At 43.4% G+C, this 17720-nt stretch overlaps 1 protein-coding gene across 1 annotated transcript in view; it reads right to left on the bottom strand.

Moving 5' to 3' along the window:
• Positions 1 to 434: 434 nt before the first annotated feature.
• Positions 435 to 17720, bottom strand: part of MSN (moesin) — a 74717-nt gene continuing 57431 nt past the window's right edge. The window contains exons 3-13 of the mRNA XM_077826045.1: positions 16055 to 16150; positions 15161 to 15435; positions 14403 to 14486; positions 10500 to 10646; positions 9518 to 9614; positions 8186 to 8349; positions 7487 to 7617; positions 6690 to 6850; positions 6090 to 6182; positions 4923 to 5156; positions 435 to 3819 (exon numbers count right to left, since the gene is read on the bottom strand). Coding sequence (XP_077682171.1) covers positions 3655 to 3819; positions 4923 to 5156; positions 6090 to 6182; positions 6690 to 6850; positions 7487 to 7617; positions 8186 to 8349; positions 9518 to 9614; positions 10500 to 10646; positions 14403 to 14486; positions 15161 to 15435; positions 16055 to 16150 — 1647 coding nt within the window. The 3' untranslated portion in view covers positions 435 to 3654. The remainder of the gene's footprint in view (positions 3820 to 4922; positions 5157 to 6089; positions 6183 to 6689; positions 6851 to 7486; positions 7618 to 8185; positions 8350 to 9517; positions 9615 to 10499; positions 10647 to 14402; positions 14487 to 15160; positions 15436 to 16054; positions 16151 to 17720) is intronic.

Raw genomic sequence — 17720 nt, forward strand, 5'->3', positions numbered from 1 at the left:
CTCTTGTGGCTTACTGATGCAAAGCAGCAGCTGTCTCCACACCAGAAACAAGGTTTAGTGAAAAATGTAACTCAAAATCCAACCATTTTAGGTTCTTCCCTGAACCGGAAGCAGTTTTAGATTGGAAAAAAAAAGTTTCCTTGGTCATTCTCAGCTGCAGGTGTTAAGGACAATATAAACCTGTGACTTGGTTTTGACTTCCACTTCTGGAGACCTGGACTCCAACCCTAGCTTAAGTCAAGAGTTTTGGTGGGTTCCATCCTAGCCTCTACTTGTGTGCATCAAGAAGGAACTACAGAATTTGTTAATGCTGAGGGGTTGAGTTCCACGGTAACAGACTGTTGCAGGTGAGCATGGAGGTGCAGTGGTAGAACATGGATTGGGGGAGGAATGGGGGTGAAACAGAAACCGCAGCAATCCAGATACACCAAGGATTTAATTTTTCTAAACTTTATTGGCACTGAAGGAAGAACAGGACATGGACTTTAACAAATTCCTCCAAATGAAAGTGTTTTGATACCAAGGTTCTTTTTGTGGTTAGTCACATGGGCCAATGAGTTACCTCACAAGCCCCAAAGGACTGCTGTTTTAATATAACCAAAAATAAAAAAAAGTTTGGTCAAAAATGTGTAGACATAATTTACAGCAACAAAAAACAAAGGCAGGCAAACACTTCATAGGATAACCCCCTGAAGAGGGTACTATATATCCAAGTAGTAAACAAACTGGGGGAGGGGGACAAGAAAAAAAACTCAATGTATTGTAACAAATAAAAAAATGTGTCTAGAAATCTCACCATAATACTGAAAGCTTCTTACATTAATTTCCTTGCAAAATATCATCTCTTTACAATACAGTATACATTTTCAAAGGACGAGGGGACTATAAACATCTCCTCCTCCCACGATTAATATTTTCTAATTGTGCATAGCTAGAAAGACTGAAATCAAATATCATTAGATACCACTGGAATATATAATACTGGTAGGAAAGGGCACAGCTGAAACAACTACATGAGGAGTTAGGTGGACTCACTGGTATGAACTGTTCTATTCCTATATTGGACCATTTGAAATTAGAACGTGACAAAAAACAGAAGTCACGTCAACATAACAGGAGTTCAGCAGTGTTCCGTGACCAATCACAACAGAAAGGTTTAATGGTTTATTATTTGAACAAACGTACTCCAGGCACTGTGCATTCTCTCATTAAGGAAACTGTTAAAGATGCAATAAAAGGCTTTTAAAAAAAAAAGCCAGTAGTTGTCACAGAGCAGAACCGCTGAGAACCAGGTTTAAAGCACCAGAAGTGAAGTTTAATTGTTGTTTGTTCTCCCAGTAATGACTCAAATAGAATCAATGCCAATAACTCTTCAGTAAAGAAATATGCAAATAAGTTCTGACAAGTTTAACTACAATCTTATTTGTAACTTTCAAAGCACTGGGGTGTTTTGTGAGTTTTTTTGGTTGATGGAAAGTTTCCCCTCTCCCTCCCCTCCTAAAGGCACATCGTGTCTGGGGACAAAAAAAAAAGTGCTTCAAAAATGCATGTACTGGACATTTGGAAGGATCTAAGTTAGGTTATGCCACCAACAGAGGTCCATTTGGTCACGGTTCGCACGGACCTCCGTGCAAACAAACTGATATTGTGTCTAAAATCACTTTCCGATGAGGTGGTTTCAAGCAGCACAAGGGATTCCTGGAGGAAATATTGCAGGCCTGTATTAACACTGACTTTTTGGCACTCTTCTCTCCACACCACTAACATTCCACTGTGCCGCTTCTACTTCGCCTTAGTAGAAGGAGTTCGAGTTTTGAGGAGTTCTAGTGTAAGTTTTCAGGTATTTTCTTTATACCACAAATAACGGTGGCACTATATGGATGAGAAGGGGGTGGGAAGCTCCCACAGGGCTGAAGTTGCATAGATTTTGGAACATGCTAAGCAAGAATACATTACCAGCCAGGCTGAAGGCTGCAAATTTAAGTAGCAACAGGCTAAGCGATGATGGGAAGAGCAGGGGAGAGGAGGAGTCCATTTAGGTGGATGCAAATTTTAAAAGGGCTTTTCTAAAACTGGAGCATTTTCCCTCATTTTCTTCTACAAAGAATCAAGGCCATGTCCAAGTCAACCCTGACCATACATGGTCATTTCCTGCCAAGTGGTACACCGAATCCTCTCTAACATGGACAGGAATGCATAACAAGTCCGTTTGGATGACAGGACTTGTTGGAAAGTACAAGTAACAGTAAAACAGTAACAGCTAGCTCAGGACCACGTCACCTCATCACTAGGGACAGAAACGTCTGTTCTCAGGGCCACAAAAGACACAATATCATTCCAAGGGGAGGACAGAGGTTTGAGTTAGGAATGAAGTGTGCTGCTATCATTTAATAATTAAGATTGCAGTAGAAGAAGAGGATTCCATTTAGGACAGACAGCTAGCAAGGTGTAACTCCACCACAAGAGATGGCAGGGAGGGATGGAGGGAAGAAGGTGCTGACCTGTAACAGATGAACCAGATGTGAAATGAAAAGCCTTAGGTCACTGATTATTTTTCCTAGTTTAAACTAATTAACTGTGAAGACACCTTATTAAAACCCTAAACTACAGTATATATCTGTGCACAAGTCATAAGGCACCAATGATTTAGGATAAAAAGGCCTTTTCTGGAAGTTACCTGCAGGAGAGGAATAAATGTATCATAATCAGACAGACAGTCATGATTTTTGGTGGCTACATTTTCATTTGGTTAGAGCTACTTAATTTTTACATTTCTCCTCCCACTCTTGCATATTAGCCTATTCCTTTAGAATTCTAGTTGGGGTCACTAGTGGAAGTGAAAGCCCCTCCAACAGTCTCTGCTACTGCTTGCCATTGGCACAAAAAATGGCAATGAACAAGAATAATTGTGGAGGAGGAACCCCTCTCCTCACTGACTAGGGAATTTACTGCTCCAAAACAAGTTGCTTTAATGGAAATGCCCAGATCACTCCAAAGGACTCAGGAATAGGAAACTGAAAGCTTCATAACTAAAAAGAAGTCTGATGGATCCACAAGAAGTTTTAACACTGACAGTTCAGATGATCTGTTTGGCTTGCTCAAATTCAGGGAGCAGAAAAAGCTTTGGTCTTTTACAAATAACATTTATACTTTACTTCCAACCCTTCTTCACTCAAACCCTCTTCCCCTATACCCCACCCCACAACTCAATTAAAATCAAACCCTTGCATTAAAGCAGCAATCTAGCCCCTAGCTACTCAATTCTAATACTGAAGTACTGTTGTAAGGCATGTGTGTCAGACTGCTGACTTTTACCATATGTAACTCAGTGGAAGTATCTGGTTGCATCTCCTCCCAGTGGACCCAGGGAGCAATGCAATTATTTCAGTGAACAGTACAAAGCCATGTGCAATTGAGACTTTACCCAGCTAAGCAAAAATAATTTCAGATTTGGAGTCCTGTTCTCCCCCCCTCAAGACAACATGGATATTTTGTTTGTTCCTCTGTTGCTGAACTGCAGAGACTGCACGAAACTCGATAAATAAAGACTATGGTCACTCTTCTGTAGTGGTTCCAGCGCAGCACGATTACACGTGAATGATGGGAGAGGACGAGAAAGAGGGGAGAGTACAGGGACTGCAGGTGCAGGAGAGTTTACATGGACTCAAACTCATCAATGCGCTGCTTAGTATTGCCCTGCCGGATCTGGCGGAGGGTCTTGTACTTGTCACGGCCCTGCCGCATGTTCTCAGCGTGGATCATGTCATTAGCTGTCTTCTTAGTTTCATCCCGGGCATTTGCCAGCTCTGAGGTAAGAGCCTGTAGATGGGAGAAAGACAGAAGTAGGGTTACAAGCCAGCACATGCCACAGCCTTGAGCTGTAGGATCAGGAAGAGGTAAAGTGGGCCTTAGTCCCAAAAGATCGCTATCCTTTGAGATGGAAAACCCTGTCCCTACCTAATCTAGTATTTTCTCATGCCCAATATTTACAGTGTAGGAAGTGTGATAACATCATACCCTTTGCTCACAAGTCTAGGTTTTACCTAGTGTATGAGGAAGGCTGGACTAAAGTTAGGCATAACATTACACAGGAAAAGGTGACAACACAGGCTCCAAAAAAATGTGGCCCCTGGGGCTCTCTCACAAGGGATTTTTCCCATGGGGGGTAGGGGTTGGAGAAGACAAATAGCAAGATATTTATTTAAATAGTGAACAAAATGGCAAGCCCCTTGCCATTAGCAAGGCACTGCAGATTCCAGCCACCTTTCTAGCATCGCCACAGCACAGTGCAGTAACATTTCTGCCCTGGTCTGCAGGGGAAGGAGCCTAGACAGCCAGTAAGTGATTCACAGCTGGACACACACCACCACTTGTTAATTTAGTGCCTGTGAACGGTCACCACGCAGCAGACTGAAGTTCAGTGCAGAGTGTAGGTACAGCACAAACAGCAGGGCAAGCTTTCCCTGTGCTGCTCTCAACAAAGGAGCTTCAAACCTGCCTTTGCGACCACTACTAGGGTTGAGCAGTGCAAACCAGCTGAGTCAGCCAACAGGGCAGCAGACTGACATGGACATCTGCTTGACAGGATCTGGACCAAGTCCTTCGTCCTGTTCCAGACAGTGCTGAACAGCTGTCAGATGGACAGCAGGATTCAAGTGGGCAGAGTACATTGGACAGATGCTTTTCTTAGTAATACTTGAGTACTCTTCACTGGTAAGAGGTCTGAATGGTTATTGGATGGGAGTGGGTGGGGGAGGGGCAAATTTCTCCCCCACTGTCTCTACATTTTGCTATGTATTGAACTGATGAGATTGTGGCACCCTACTCTTCAATAGATATATCTAGCCCCCACTACAGCTGCCCGAGCATGGCAGGGAGGAAGGAAACAGAAGCAGATATCCCTCACCCCACCCCGGCATTACCTTCAAGTGTTTCTGAACCCGTTCGTTCTTCTCTGCCTCAGTGGTGCGATCCTCCTCACTGCGGTCCTTGATGGTGGCATCTGCCTTCAGTTCAGCACTGGCCTCTGCAGCGTTCTCATCCTGTTCATCATCATGCTCGTTCTCAGACTGCATGGGTTCGGTGACATGAGGGGTGCTCATGGCCGTCTTCAGTTCCTCTTTGGTCTTCTCTAGGTCTTCCTGCACAGTCTGAGCCTGCAGGAGGGCAACATCCCTCAGTGGGTTAGCGGGAAAGAGACCCATTTCAAAGGCTTCCCTTATAGTCCAAGGGACCCAGAAGCGGGAACATCTGGGTTCAAATGTCTTTCAGAATGTCCATAACCCCTTTGGGTGAAGTGCTTTCAAGTGAGAATTCATAGGGTGTCCAGGCACCACCATACACTAGTGGAGCTAGAATATGGCCATCAACCCCAAGGAGTTTCGATAGGTGAGTTATATCCTATTTGCAGTAACTAAAGGCAACTTAGATAATCTGGGCAGCCGTGTGTGTACAAGTACTGCAGAGTTAGGTGTGTGCAGCTGTGCACACATTTGTATGCATTTTAGGTGTTCAGATACCCAACCTGCACCTGTAAATCCTGCACTATGTATACTCCTACCTTAAACCAGCCCTAAGCACGTGCAACTGCATAGTCTGCACACACATTGGCATGAATAAGGGTGTAAATGTGCCCATCTTTTGGAAGTCTGCCCACAGGATAATTCCCATGTCTGTCCATTTAAGTTGCAAGGCGGACATTTTCTGCTTATTCTTTTGAATAAATTCACTTTTGGAACACTGAATGAATTTGTAGCTGCATGCAACTACTAGATTTTACCTGCATATGTTGCTCCCACCACTTTTTGAACAAAAAGCTGGTTCTAGCAAGGTGAACCAGGAAATACTGTAATTGGTAAATTGGTAACTGGAGGCAACTTAGCTTTACCACACATTGAACACACTTCAGCAGAAAGGAGGGAAGCCAGAGTCTTATTTTAAAGAGCTCTCTGCATCCTAAAAGGACTCGCGGTTTGGGTCATATGATTAATCACATTGACATGGTCAGAGGGTCAGACCAGTCCACAGTAAGAAGAGGAATACTGTGCCAAGCCTAAAGCTACACTTTTGTATTTAGGCTCCACTGATACCTTCTGTTGCCACTCCATGGCTTCACTCTCCTTTTTCTGCCTGGCTATTTCCAGCTGTGAGATTTTGGATGTGAGTTCTGACATCTCAGCTGCCTGTGGAAGTAATAGGTTATTTTTAGTAGGAGAGAAAACCAATTCCCTTCTGATATTAGGACCCTAAAGCCCCAGGAACCTGGAAGTTCCATTTCCACACTGATAGAAGAGGACTAGGACCAACATTGTTAGTTGCCTTATGCCCACCTTGTAGCTGTGGGTCTTGGCTCGGTCTTTCCCTCTTTTTCTTCCCTTAATTCTAAGAGTTCTAGAACAAGGCCATGAAGCTGCTCTCTCAGTACCGAGCTTGACTAGTTAGTGCATATATGGACTTTACTAGAAGCTAGTCTCCATTAGTCACTACATACAAAAAGCAGCTCAAATAGAGACCACAGTAAAAAACACCAGCATTTTTCTGAAAAAGGTAATTAAGTTTCTTTAGATAGTAGCTTATGCCCCTGCTACAGCTACAACTAGGCTAGATAACTCACCCAGTTTTGAGGCCAGCAGTCTAGAACTCCAGTAAAACCATTCCCCCACTGCTAAGCTTTCAGGAAAGCGGCTTACCAGCTGCTCCTGGGTCTTTTTCTGATCATGGGATGCTTTCAGCAGGGCTTCCTTTGCCTCCTCTGCCTCTTTGCGTTCCTTAGCCAGCTTCTCTGCTTCTTCCTGAGCTCGTTTCCTTTCCTGCTCTAGCTCCAATGCCCTGCGGGTCTGTTCTTCTAATTCTGAAGCGAGGACAGAAAGTATGAGGCAAAGATGGTCTCTTTCTGATCCTCTGAGCACAGAATAAGTGCAGGAAAGCAAGCTTCCTTCCCCATGACAGACACACACTTTCCCTTCACCACCAACACAAGAAGGTGGGTAAACAAGTGGGAGTAAATACTGGTGAACAGGATAATCAGGAATATACTGCATAGATAGCCTGGTTTTGCATTGTCCTACCCCAAATTAAAAAAGGCGTAAAGTTAGCTTCAAATGCCATCGGGTTACTATTAGTTGGAACCATTGGTCTGTACAAAGCACCAGACAACTCAAGCTCCTGGTTTTTTTGTTTGTTTTAAACCAAGCAACAAATATACAGCAATTTGCTTTGGCAGCATCACATTTACCACCATTCAAGGGTCTAAGAGTTCAGGAAAGGGACAGAAAAGTCATCTGTGGCGAAGTCTATTGTACCTGCCCCTTTGGAAAGGCTTCTTCTGTGGTACTCCATCAGCACCAATTGAACCAGAGCACCAGGTGATTATGTAGCTCAAGGAAGTAAGATGGCTGGTGGGGAGGGTAATTGTGGAATTTATTTTCAATGAAGGCCCTGTAGAACCAGACTATTCCAGTCTCTCCCAATGCACATTTCGTAATACCTAGTTGAGCTTTCTTGGTTTGCTCCTCAATTTGTCTGAGTCGTTCCATCAGCTCTTCCTTCTCACGCTCAATCTTTTCTTTCTCCTTTTCTGCCAGTTCCCTCTTTTTCTTCTCATTCTCCAGCAGAGCTCTGATTTGGGGAAAAAGTTAGATTTAACTGCTGTACTGTAAATCACAATTCAAAAGACAACAGTACTTTATTATAGAAGACCCAGGAGCATGCAAACAGCAACTGACTTAGTGAACTTTAGAGACACAAGATGGGTGAAGGAATGTCTTTCATTGGACCAACTTCTGTTGGACACACAAAAGCTTTCACGCTTACAAAGAGCTCTTCTGGTCCTGGGACTGACCCTGACACCACCACTGAAAACATTAGTGAATTGTGTCAGTTAGGTTCTCATTTGTAGAAATTACACAGGTCAACCTACAGCTCTGTTTAGATCACCTATTTGGACAATCCAGACTAATTTGAAATATAGCCTTTAGAATCCTCATTAAGATTCAGAATCATGATATTGATATGATTAGACGTGAAATGCTCTGAATTGCCCAAGGCAGTCCTACACAGGATCTTATTTATAAGGCGTGCCATCTACAACATCTCTTTAGGTTTACTGGAGCAAAAAGGAATCTGCTTGATCAGTTTAACAGTGGACTCAAAAACACTAGTTACTCAAGAGTCCTGCAGTACCCACCTCTCCATCTGTTTCTGATGCTTCTCTTCCCGAGCCTGTGCCTTCATCTGCTGCACCTCAATGGTGTCTGGTTTACGTCTGCGCATATAGAGCTCATGGTTCCCCATGCACAGCGCCAGGATTCGCTTGTTAATCCGTAATCGTGGAGCATAGAATACAAAGTCCTTGGGACAGATGGGAGACAGCATTAGTCTTGTTGCTCCCCAAGCATGCTCCAAACATACCTCTGTATCCAATAATAGTCTTGCATAGAAAAGAAAAATGTCAAGTGTCTGAGGGAGCCCATTAGCAGTAATAAAAACTGATTTCAAACACCTATACCCATAAGTGCCTGATGACATGGGTCAGGTGCCTTGAATTAGCAGTACTAAAACAGTCAGTTTAGATTATGAAGATTGACAGAACTTGTACAGGAGTAAGTATCCCCACAAGCACATTTTGGAGATTACAGTTAGCAGTTTTCCTGGGATTCCCAGTGATATATGGTGCAGTTCAAGTCTCTGGCCTTAGAAAATTTTCAGGGTTTATGTTCTGCTTAGTGCATACCAGAACTGGATTTTCCGTTGTGTGGCTATGCATGCAGTGCAGAAATACTCTAAACTCAGTTAAAGCATTCCTCTATCAAGCCTCAGTGTCTGGTTTTAAGGAAGATTTTCTATGTTCTGAGACATTCTAAAAGTTTTTATGGATCATATCATAAGAATGACACCCTTATTATTTCTACTCAACTGGAATTGTAATGTTCTGGCAGACATGTGAAGAACCACGTTTCCTCTTATGCCAGAAAAAGGGGAAGAAATGGATCTTCATTGTGTGAATGAGGTACAACAGCTGCAAGGTGGTTTCCAAGCAGCAGTAACTTCATCCAGGGAAGGAAAGTAGAAGATATAAATAGGTACATGGGGAAGCCAAGGAGATAGAGCTTGATTTCATTTTCTCCTGAATTGGAGAGATTAGAAATGCATTCTACTTTGGATTTTTCCAGAGTGAACAGGATTTGTTTGGGTTATCAGAAATAGTAAAATTCGTCCTTGCACTTCAGCAAGAGATTATCTCAATGTAAGGCAGCCTGTCACCAAATCAGAAGTGGACGACTATACAAAATGACTATTGTATCAACCCCCTTCCCCTACAAACCCATCTACCCACTTACTACTATTAAGCTTGCTCTGCAATGCTGGAGGTATCACTTTGGCAATATGTGGATGTCTTATACCAAGAAGAAGTACTGGAATTGACTAGACTGGTTTTATTAAAATGTGTAAAAGATGAAGAGCTCAACTCTACGTATAAAATGCTAAAGATTTATAGCGTTTGAGTACTGTTTCTTACTGGTGCTTTCTTGTCAATGGGCTTGATAACAAACTTCTTGTCATTGAATGAGATATTCCTGATCTCACTCCAAGGGAATCCAATTTTTGGTGTTAACCTGCAGTAATGAAGAAAGGAGGAGTTTTTAGTAAAAGTTACCCCAAACAGTCTCAAATTCTTAGTCTAACTCTGGGCTGGAAATCTCACCCAAACTGGCTCTCAGAGTATTTCAGTACTTCCCAATTCCAGCCAATGCCAGAAACAAGAGTGAAGAGGCATGTTAAAAAACAAAAATATAAGAGCAGGAGTTGACGGCTTTTCAACCCCTCTCCATTAGAGAAAGCGAGGCCAGGTCTACACTACACAAAAACTTATCTGTGAGAAATCCACACCTGAGCAATATAGTTATACTAACCTAACCCCCGGTATAGACAGCGTCGTGTCAGCAGGAGAGCTTCTCCTGCCGACATATCTACTGCCTCTTGGAGATGGATTAACTACACTGACAGGATCAGCTCTCCCACTGTAGGGGTGTCTTCACTTAAGTGTTACAGTGGCACAGCTGCAGCGTTTTCAGCATAGACCTGCCTTAAGATTTGAAGGCTTAGTCTTTAAGCAATCCTTGTTTAATGGGATTTGATCAATGCCTAATTTCAGTTTCTTGTCCTATCCACCCCATGATTGTGAACAGCTTTTTTATATCAACTTTACTTATGCAGGAGATCCAAAGTACTGGATCACAAGGTTTATGTTGATGTCATCGCCAAGAGCCACATGAGGACGTGGCTTGGAGGAGTTTGCACAGACTGCATATAGCATCATCCCAACAAACTGAACCACCTTCCTATGTAGCTGAGTGAGGAACAGCTATCTGTTCCAAAAACCGGATTCTTAAAAGTATTGCTTTGCTTTGGAGAAGGAAGTTTGTGTTAGCTGTATATGCACGGTGGAATGAATGGTCACTAGAGAGGGGGCAGTGAGCTTAGAGATGTCCTTTTGTTACCTGTCGTTCTGCTCATAAATGTTGAGTCCGAGAGCATCAACACCTAGCCAGAGTTCAGAGCCCTTCTTATTCTTAATGCTGAAGTAGTTCACGCCATACATTTCTAGATCCTGTGCAATTTTCAGGTACTCCAAGATGGCATCTTCCCTAAGAATGCAAAGGGAAGCAGATATTCATATTTGAAACCAGATAAGCCAAAAATTGAGAATTTATGCCTTCTTGATTGGTTAGTGGCAACTACTCTAACACGTCAGAGCATGACAATGCAGAGAGGATTTTTTAAACTAAGGACTTGGCGAAAGCCAAGAAGAGCACATGGTTCAGGTGGGATGTCTCCATTAAAGCGGGAACTATGTCCTAGTAAACGGATCATAGAGAAGCTAGTAAGGACCAGACAAATGTTAAAAAAAAAGGTCTCATTTAAATAACATGAAGGCAAGCAATTGAACATTGGTAATATACTTGTGCTTATATACACAAACTCTAGCAATCTAAATACTAATATGGATGAACTAGAGTGAGTGGCATTACATGAGGATATTGATAGAATAGGCATTGTGGAAATTTGGTGGAAGGAGGATAATTAATGGGACCCAGTAATACCAAGGTACAAAATATACAGGAATGAAAGTAGGTCATGCTGGTGTGGGAATGACACTGTATGTGAGAGAGAGTCAAAGTAAAAGTTCTAAAATGACCCAAACTGTCTCTATAGAGTCAGTCTATGGTAAATTGCATGCCTGAATATAAGGATAGCAGTCTATACCACCAGTCTCCTGACCACGATGATGAAATGCTTAGGGAGATTAGAGATGCTACAAAAGGCAGGAAACAATAATAATGGGTGATTTCAACTATCCCCATGACTAGGCATGTGTCACCTCAGGAAGGGTTGCAGAGATACAATTTCTACACTCATTAAATAACTTTTTTGGAGCAGCTGGTGCTGTAACCTAGGGGTTCTCGACCTCTCTTTCTTTCCGAGCCCCCCCCCAATGCTATAAGAACCCCACGGTCCACTTGTGCCACAACTAATTTTCTGCATATAAAAGCCAGGGCCAGCATTAGTGGGTAGCAAACAGGGCAGTTGCCTGGGGCTGCATCCCACAGGGGACCCCACAAAGCTAAGTTGCTCAAGTTTCATTTTCAGCCCCAGGTGCCAGGGCTCAGGACTTCGGGCTTCAGCCCCACGAGGTGGGACTTCAGCTTTCTGCCCTGGGCTCCAACGAGTCTAACACTGGCCCTGCTGGGTGGACCACCTGAAAACCTTCTCATGGCCCCCTGGTTGAGAACCACTGCTGTAACTCACAAAAGGAGGGGCAATTCTTGATTTAGTCCTAAATTGACCACTGGATCTGGTCCAAGAGGTGACTATAACTGAAATACTCACTAATAGTGACCATAATGTAATTAAGTTGAACATTCTTGGCGGGGACAAGGAATACTAAATGCTACTATAGTGGTTGTGGGTTTGTTTTTTTTTTAAACTTCAAAAAAGGGAAGGATACAAGCTTCCTCACTTTTGTTAAATGGAAATTAATAGGCTGAAAAGCCTGCAAGCTGCATGGAAACCATTTTAAAAAAAAACACACCATACAGGCTCAAACTAAATATATACCGCAAATAAAAATAAAAAGAGACAAATCACCACACCACCATGGCTAAACAGAGTAAAGGTGGTAGTTGGGAAGACATCCCTTAGAAAGTTTGGAACTCAAATCCTACTGAGAAATAGAGAAGTATAAACCCTGGCAACCAAGGGTAAAGGCAGGCCAAGAAAGAATTTGAAGACTCAAACAGCAGGAAATTTTTTCTTCTTTTTTTTTTGGTTTAAGTACATCAGAAGCAGGAAACCTGCCAAAGTCAGTCGGGCCACTGGACACCTGACATGTTAAAGGAGCACTGAAGACAAGGCCATTGTGGAGAAGCTAAATAATTCTTTGAATTCTTCACTGTAGAGGATCTCTGGCAGATCCCCACACCCAAACCACTCTTTTTAAGAGAAAAATCTGAGCAACTGTCCCAGATTAAGGTGTCAATAGAAATAGTTTTGGAACAAACTGACAAGTTAAACAGTGACAAGTTTAACTTGTCAGGCTCAATGGGTAGTGATCAATGGCTCCATATCTTAGTGGCAACTGGTATCAAGTGGAGTGCCCCAAGGGTCGGTCCTCGGGCCGGTTTTGTTCAATATCTTCATAAATGATCTGGAGGATGGTGTGGATTGCACCCTCAGTAAGTTTGCAGAGGACACTAAACTGGGAGGAGTGGTAGATACGCTGGAGGGTAGGGATAGGATACAGAGGGACCTAGACAAATTAGAGGATTGGGCCAAAAGAAATCTGATGAGGTTCAACAAGGACAAGTGCAGAGTGCTGCACTTAAAACAGAAGAACCCCATGCACCGCTACAGACTAGGGACCGAATGGCTCGGCAGCAGTTCTGCAGAAAAGGACCTAGGGATTACAGTGGACGAGAAGTTGGATATGAGTCAACAGTGTGCCCTTGTTGCCAAGAAGGCCAATGGCATTTTGGGATGTAGAAGTAGGGGCATTGCCAGCAGATCAAGGGACATGATCGTTCCCCTCTATTTGACATTGGTGAGGCCTCATCTGGAGTACTGTGTCCAGTTTTGGGCCCCACACTACAAGAAGGATGTGGAAAAATTGGAAAGAATCCAGCGGAGGGCAACAAAAATGATTAGGGGACTGGAACACATGACTTATGAGGAGAGGCTGAGGGAACTGGGATTGTTTAGTCTGTGGAAGAGAAGAATGAGGGGGGATTTGATAGCTGCTTTCAATTACCTGAAAGGGGGTTCCAAAGAGGATGGCTCTAGACTGTTCTCAGTGGTAGCTGATGACAGAACAAGGAGTAATGGTCTCAAGTTGCAGTGGGGGAGGTTTAGAGTGGATATTAGGAAAAAAACTTTCACTAGGAGGGTGGTGAAACACTGGAATGCGTAACCTAGGGAGGTGGTGGAATCTCCTCCCTTGACAAAGCCCTGGCTGGGATGATTTAGTTGGGGACTGGTCCTGCTTTGAGCAGGGGGTTGGACTAGATGACCTCCTGAGGTCCCCTCCAACCCAGATATTCTATGATTCTAAGTTACTATGACCAAATGGTATCCCCCAAGAATTCTGAAGGAACTCTTATGCAATTGCAGAACTGTGGTACACAACCTATTGCTTAAATCAGCCTCTGTTCCAAAACACTAGAGGGTAGCTAATTTAACTCTTCTAAAAATGGCTCCAGAGACAATCTTGGCAATTACAGGCTAGGTAAACTTAACTTCAGTACCAGGCAAATTGGTTGTATCTATAACAAACAGAATCAGACACATCCATGAACAGTGTTGGAGAAGAGTCACAGCTTTTGTAAACTGAAGTCATGCCTCCATCTACTAGAATTCTTTGAGGGAGTCAACACACACACATAGACAAGGGTGAGACAGCAATATAGTTTTCTGAAAATCCAAGTACACCTTTGACAATGTCCCTAAACCCCCAACTGCCAAAAGCTGGGACTGCAAGGTGGATGAATCACCTGAAATTGCCCAGTTCTATTCATTCTGTCTGAAGCAGCTGGCACTGGCCACTGTCAGACACTATATGGAGATAGATGGACCACTTGTCTGATCCGGTATGGGTGTTCTTATAATGCAGCCATTTAGAAAAGTTGAGTTTCACTCTGCTGGGGATATTGTACATTTGCTAGCCAATACTGGCTGAGACAGATAAGATTGTAGTTATTCTTCGGCAAGATGGCTGGAACAGTGCTAAGAGGCTTTTGCCCTAGGATGAGCTTTTGTTTACACACAAACCTTATCTACAGAAGTAGAGAACTACCATGTAGTGTTACTATACCAATCTAACAGAGTGAGATCAAACCTCGATCAGTTACCTGAGCATTCCCCGATGTTCCTCATGCCACACTTGGATCCTCTCCTCCCATTGGTCTTTGTTGAGTTTGTGCTGCTCCAGAACTCTAGAAAAGAAAAGAGCAGCAGGATCCTGTCAGTTCGAAAGGCGGCACTACACCGAGACAGGCACAAGTCTGAGCATATGCAGTGCTGTACAGTCTAAATGTCCCATACACAGTATAACAATGCCAACAGAAATTCTATAGTATATGGTGGCCTTATTGGCCAGGGTTGACTCTTAACCCAATTAAATGTTTTAAGACAATTTGGCCTGATGAACACCACTGCTGCATATCCAGACTACAGCATAATTTGACAGGAGCCCTGAATATTTAGCCAAGTAATGATATCCAGCTTCTTATTTCTTTTATGCCATCATACCCATTTATGAAGTTTAGTGCCAAAATTTACTCTTTGCTCCCCCCTTCTTTTGCTCCTCCCTTCTTTTGCTTAGGTATCTTCAGTTCGTTATTCTGAGAAATTTAAGTTTCTACCTGCATTTTTATACGGAATTGCAATGTGCTCTTCAAAATGCAAATTTCCAGGGAGAATAGACAGGGGTGCAGGAAGTGCAACAGCCTTACTCTTATGGAAAGATGCACTCTGAACACCCATCAGAATTAAGATGATTTGAGAAAACAAAACAGGCAAAAAGCTAGAGTAAGTGAAGCTTATAGTAAATATAGCACTTGTGCACTTCATGGTGCTGGAAGGTCTGAGGCTGGTGAAGTCTGCATACCTTTGAGGGAGCAGTTTGTCACCAGCAAGATAGCCAGGCTTATGCAGCTCCTTGTTGAAATCTCCATGTTTAGATTGGACGGCATAGGAAGCCAGCAGGACAGCAGTCTCTGGAGGGCAATAGATATCATCATTCAAGATGCCCTCCTTCACCTGGAGGAAAAAGAGGCGCTGCGTGATGTCCTGAATCAGCTCCTCTGACACATCCTCTGGGTAGAACTTGGCACGGAACTTGAAGAGCAGAGGGCTTTCCTTGCGTACATCCTGTGCGGTCACCTGGAGTGAGAGAGCACCATCCAGTTTTAGAACTAGCCGGCTGAGTGGAGCAGTGTGTAATAAAATGGGAGTAAAAGACAGAGGCATGTTCAAAAACACTTCTTTTCTGACACAGAAAGCAAAAAACCATGAAGTATCCTCCCATTGAGCAGTTCATTGGAAACTGCTGAGTTGGTCCAGTCTAGCCAAGATTTCTTATTTAGCAACTAAAAAATACTATTGTAAACCTATCAGCAAGTCATGCACCACAGAGTTTTCTAGGGATAGCACCACACCAGGAGTCTTATTCACCATATGTATTACACATGAATAAAGTCTCTTCCTTGATCCACCACATTAGATCTGCCTGGATAAAGCACAGGATAACTGTAGGCCAGGAACAGCATATTAGCTGGCATATCTATATGCTGTAGACCTAGCTACTCTGGAACAGTCAGCGCAGACTAACCAAAAAATAATAATAATAAAGAATATCAAGGTTCGGTATTCAGAGTGGCATACAAGAACAAGTGTGAGGAGCTGACTATCCCATCCAGCTGAGGATAAGAGTCCAGAAAATAATTTAGTGCATTTGTTCTAGCCATTATCAAGTGTACAAATTGGATAACCGGGCATATACCTTTTTATTAAGTTTCAGCCATGTTGAGAAGCCCTTGGTGTCCTGATATTGAAGTCCAAAAAACCAGACCTCTCTCAGCCCAATTGTCTTCACAACCTGGAAAAGAAGACAGAGCAGTGTGTGCATCAGTAACTGTCACAGCTGACTGGCCACAGGCTCACTGGTTACCTGGGAACGTGTTGGAGTGGTGTAGTATAAAGGTAGGCAAGTTTAGAAAAGAATCAAATAAACCAACTTTCACCTGTTGACTATGGGGACAGGGAAAAAACTACCCTTGTTCGCTCCCTGCACTCCATACCACTTCTGCAGAGTGATTTATAAAGAGAGACAAGAGGAGTCCCTAAAAAGTTTGCCAAATTTGAGGTAGGGCGATAGTAATTAAGGTAGGCCAAACTGAAGCAGGTGGTAACAGAATGCCCTATGCAGCTCTGCCGGTGCAGATCACTACCACTCTGCTGCATCTTCTTACATGCCCCCTTACTCTCCCTGAGTGAAGGCTGCCAGTTGTACAATAGTTTTCTGATTAAGACAGACACCAATTAAGAACTAAGCACCTATCACAAACTCACTGCAGATGCCTCCTAAACCTATCTGAAACAGGACTCCTGCTGGGAAAAGCTGGAGCATGGAGCAACCCTAAATTGCTACACTAAGATTTTGGCACCATAGCAAAGGCCAGGGTTTCCCTTGTATGTAGGTAGATTCCAGAGAGTTTGCAGGTGGGAAGCTATACAGCTTAGACCCCCTACCTTTTCCTGGTCTGAGCCTGGATAGCAACAGTGCAAATGCTGAGATACTAGCCATTCTCATAAATGAGCAAGGAGGACTGCAGTAAGGAGCAATACATGCTGGTTGGGTAAGGCAATGGCAGATACTACAGGAGTAGACAGCATATGCCTTGGCTCTAGTTCCAGAACCATCCCTCATTTTTACATGCAAGGGTCCTATTTTTGAGCATAGCATGAACCACTCTGCTATGGACCAGAGAGTCAGTCTTGTTAACTGCCACATGCCTTAAGATTTGCAAAGCACGCTACCTTGTATGTAAATGATGCCTACCCATACCCACCCGCTGTTTAGTTGCTCCACTGAAGTGCACTGCTTTGGGTAAGGCAGGGCAACAACATGCCCCTTAGACAGTGGTGAGCTACCAATACAATAAATAAACCCCGATGCATGCACCTAGCACACTTTTGGTGCTATATAAACAAAGAAGGCTTCACAAAGCTATTGTAGCATTCAGTGTTAGAAGCCTGCCAAAGGTGGAAAACTACTGTGGTAATGCTATTTCCTGTCAGGGGGTGGGGGTTATTTGTGATTGAACAAACCAACAGAACTGAACTTTTTGATAAGCCAGGGACATGTTATGGGCTAAAAATTCCCCTACAGGCAACCTTCCTGAAACTTCATCATCTGGCTTCCAATCTGTACTCTACACTTCAGGAAAACCAGACAGATGTGTCCCACTCTCCCCATCATCTTCACTAGCTTCTTAGCCAGCTGACTTTACCCACCTGTCTTTCAAACTAATTTTATAAAATTATGACCCCCAACAACACTGCAGCCAAGTGTCTCAAGACTGCTGGCACTCACTCCAGCCTACCCGTCAGACTTCAGATCTACTCACTTCCGTGAGACTGCCTGCTTGCCTCCCTGGGCCTGATGC

Source organism: Eretmochelys imbricata, chromosome 9, assembly GCF_965152235.1.
Source record: "Eretmochelys imbricata isolate rEreImb1 chromosome 9, rEreImb1.hap1, whole genome shotgun sequence".
NCBI classification, from domain to species: domain Eukaryota; kingdom Metazoa; phylum Chordata; order Testudines; family Cheloniidae; genus Eretmochelys; species Eretmochelys imbricata.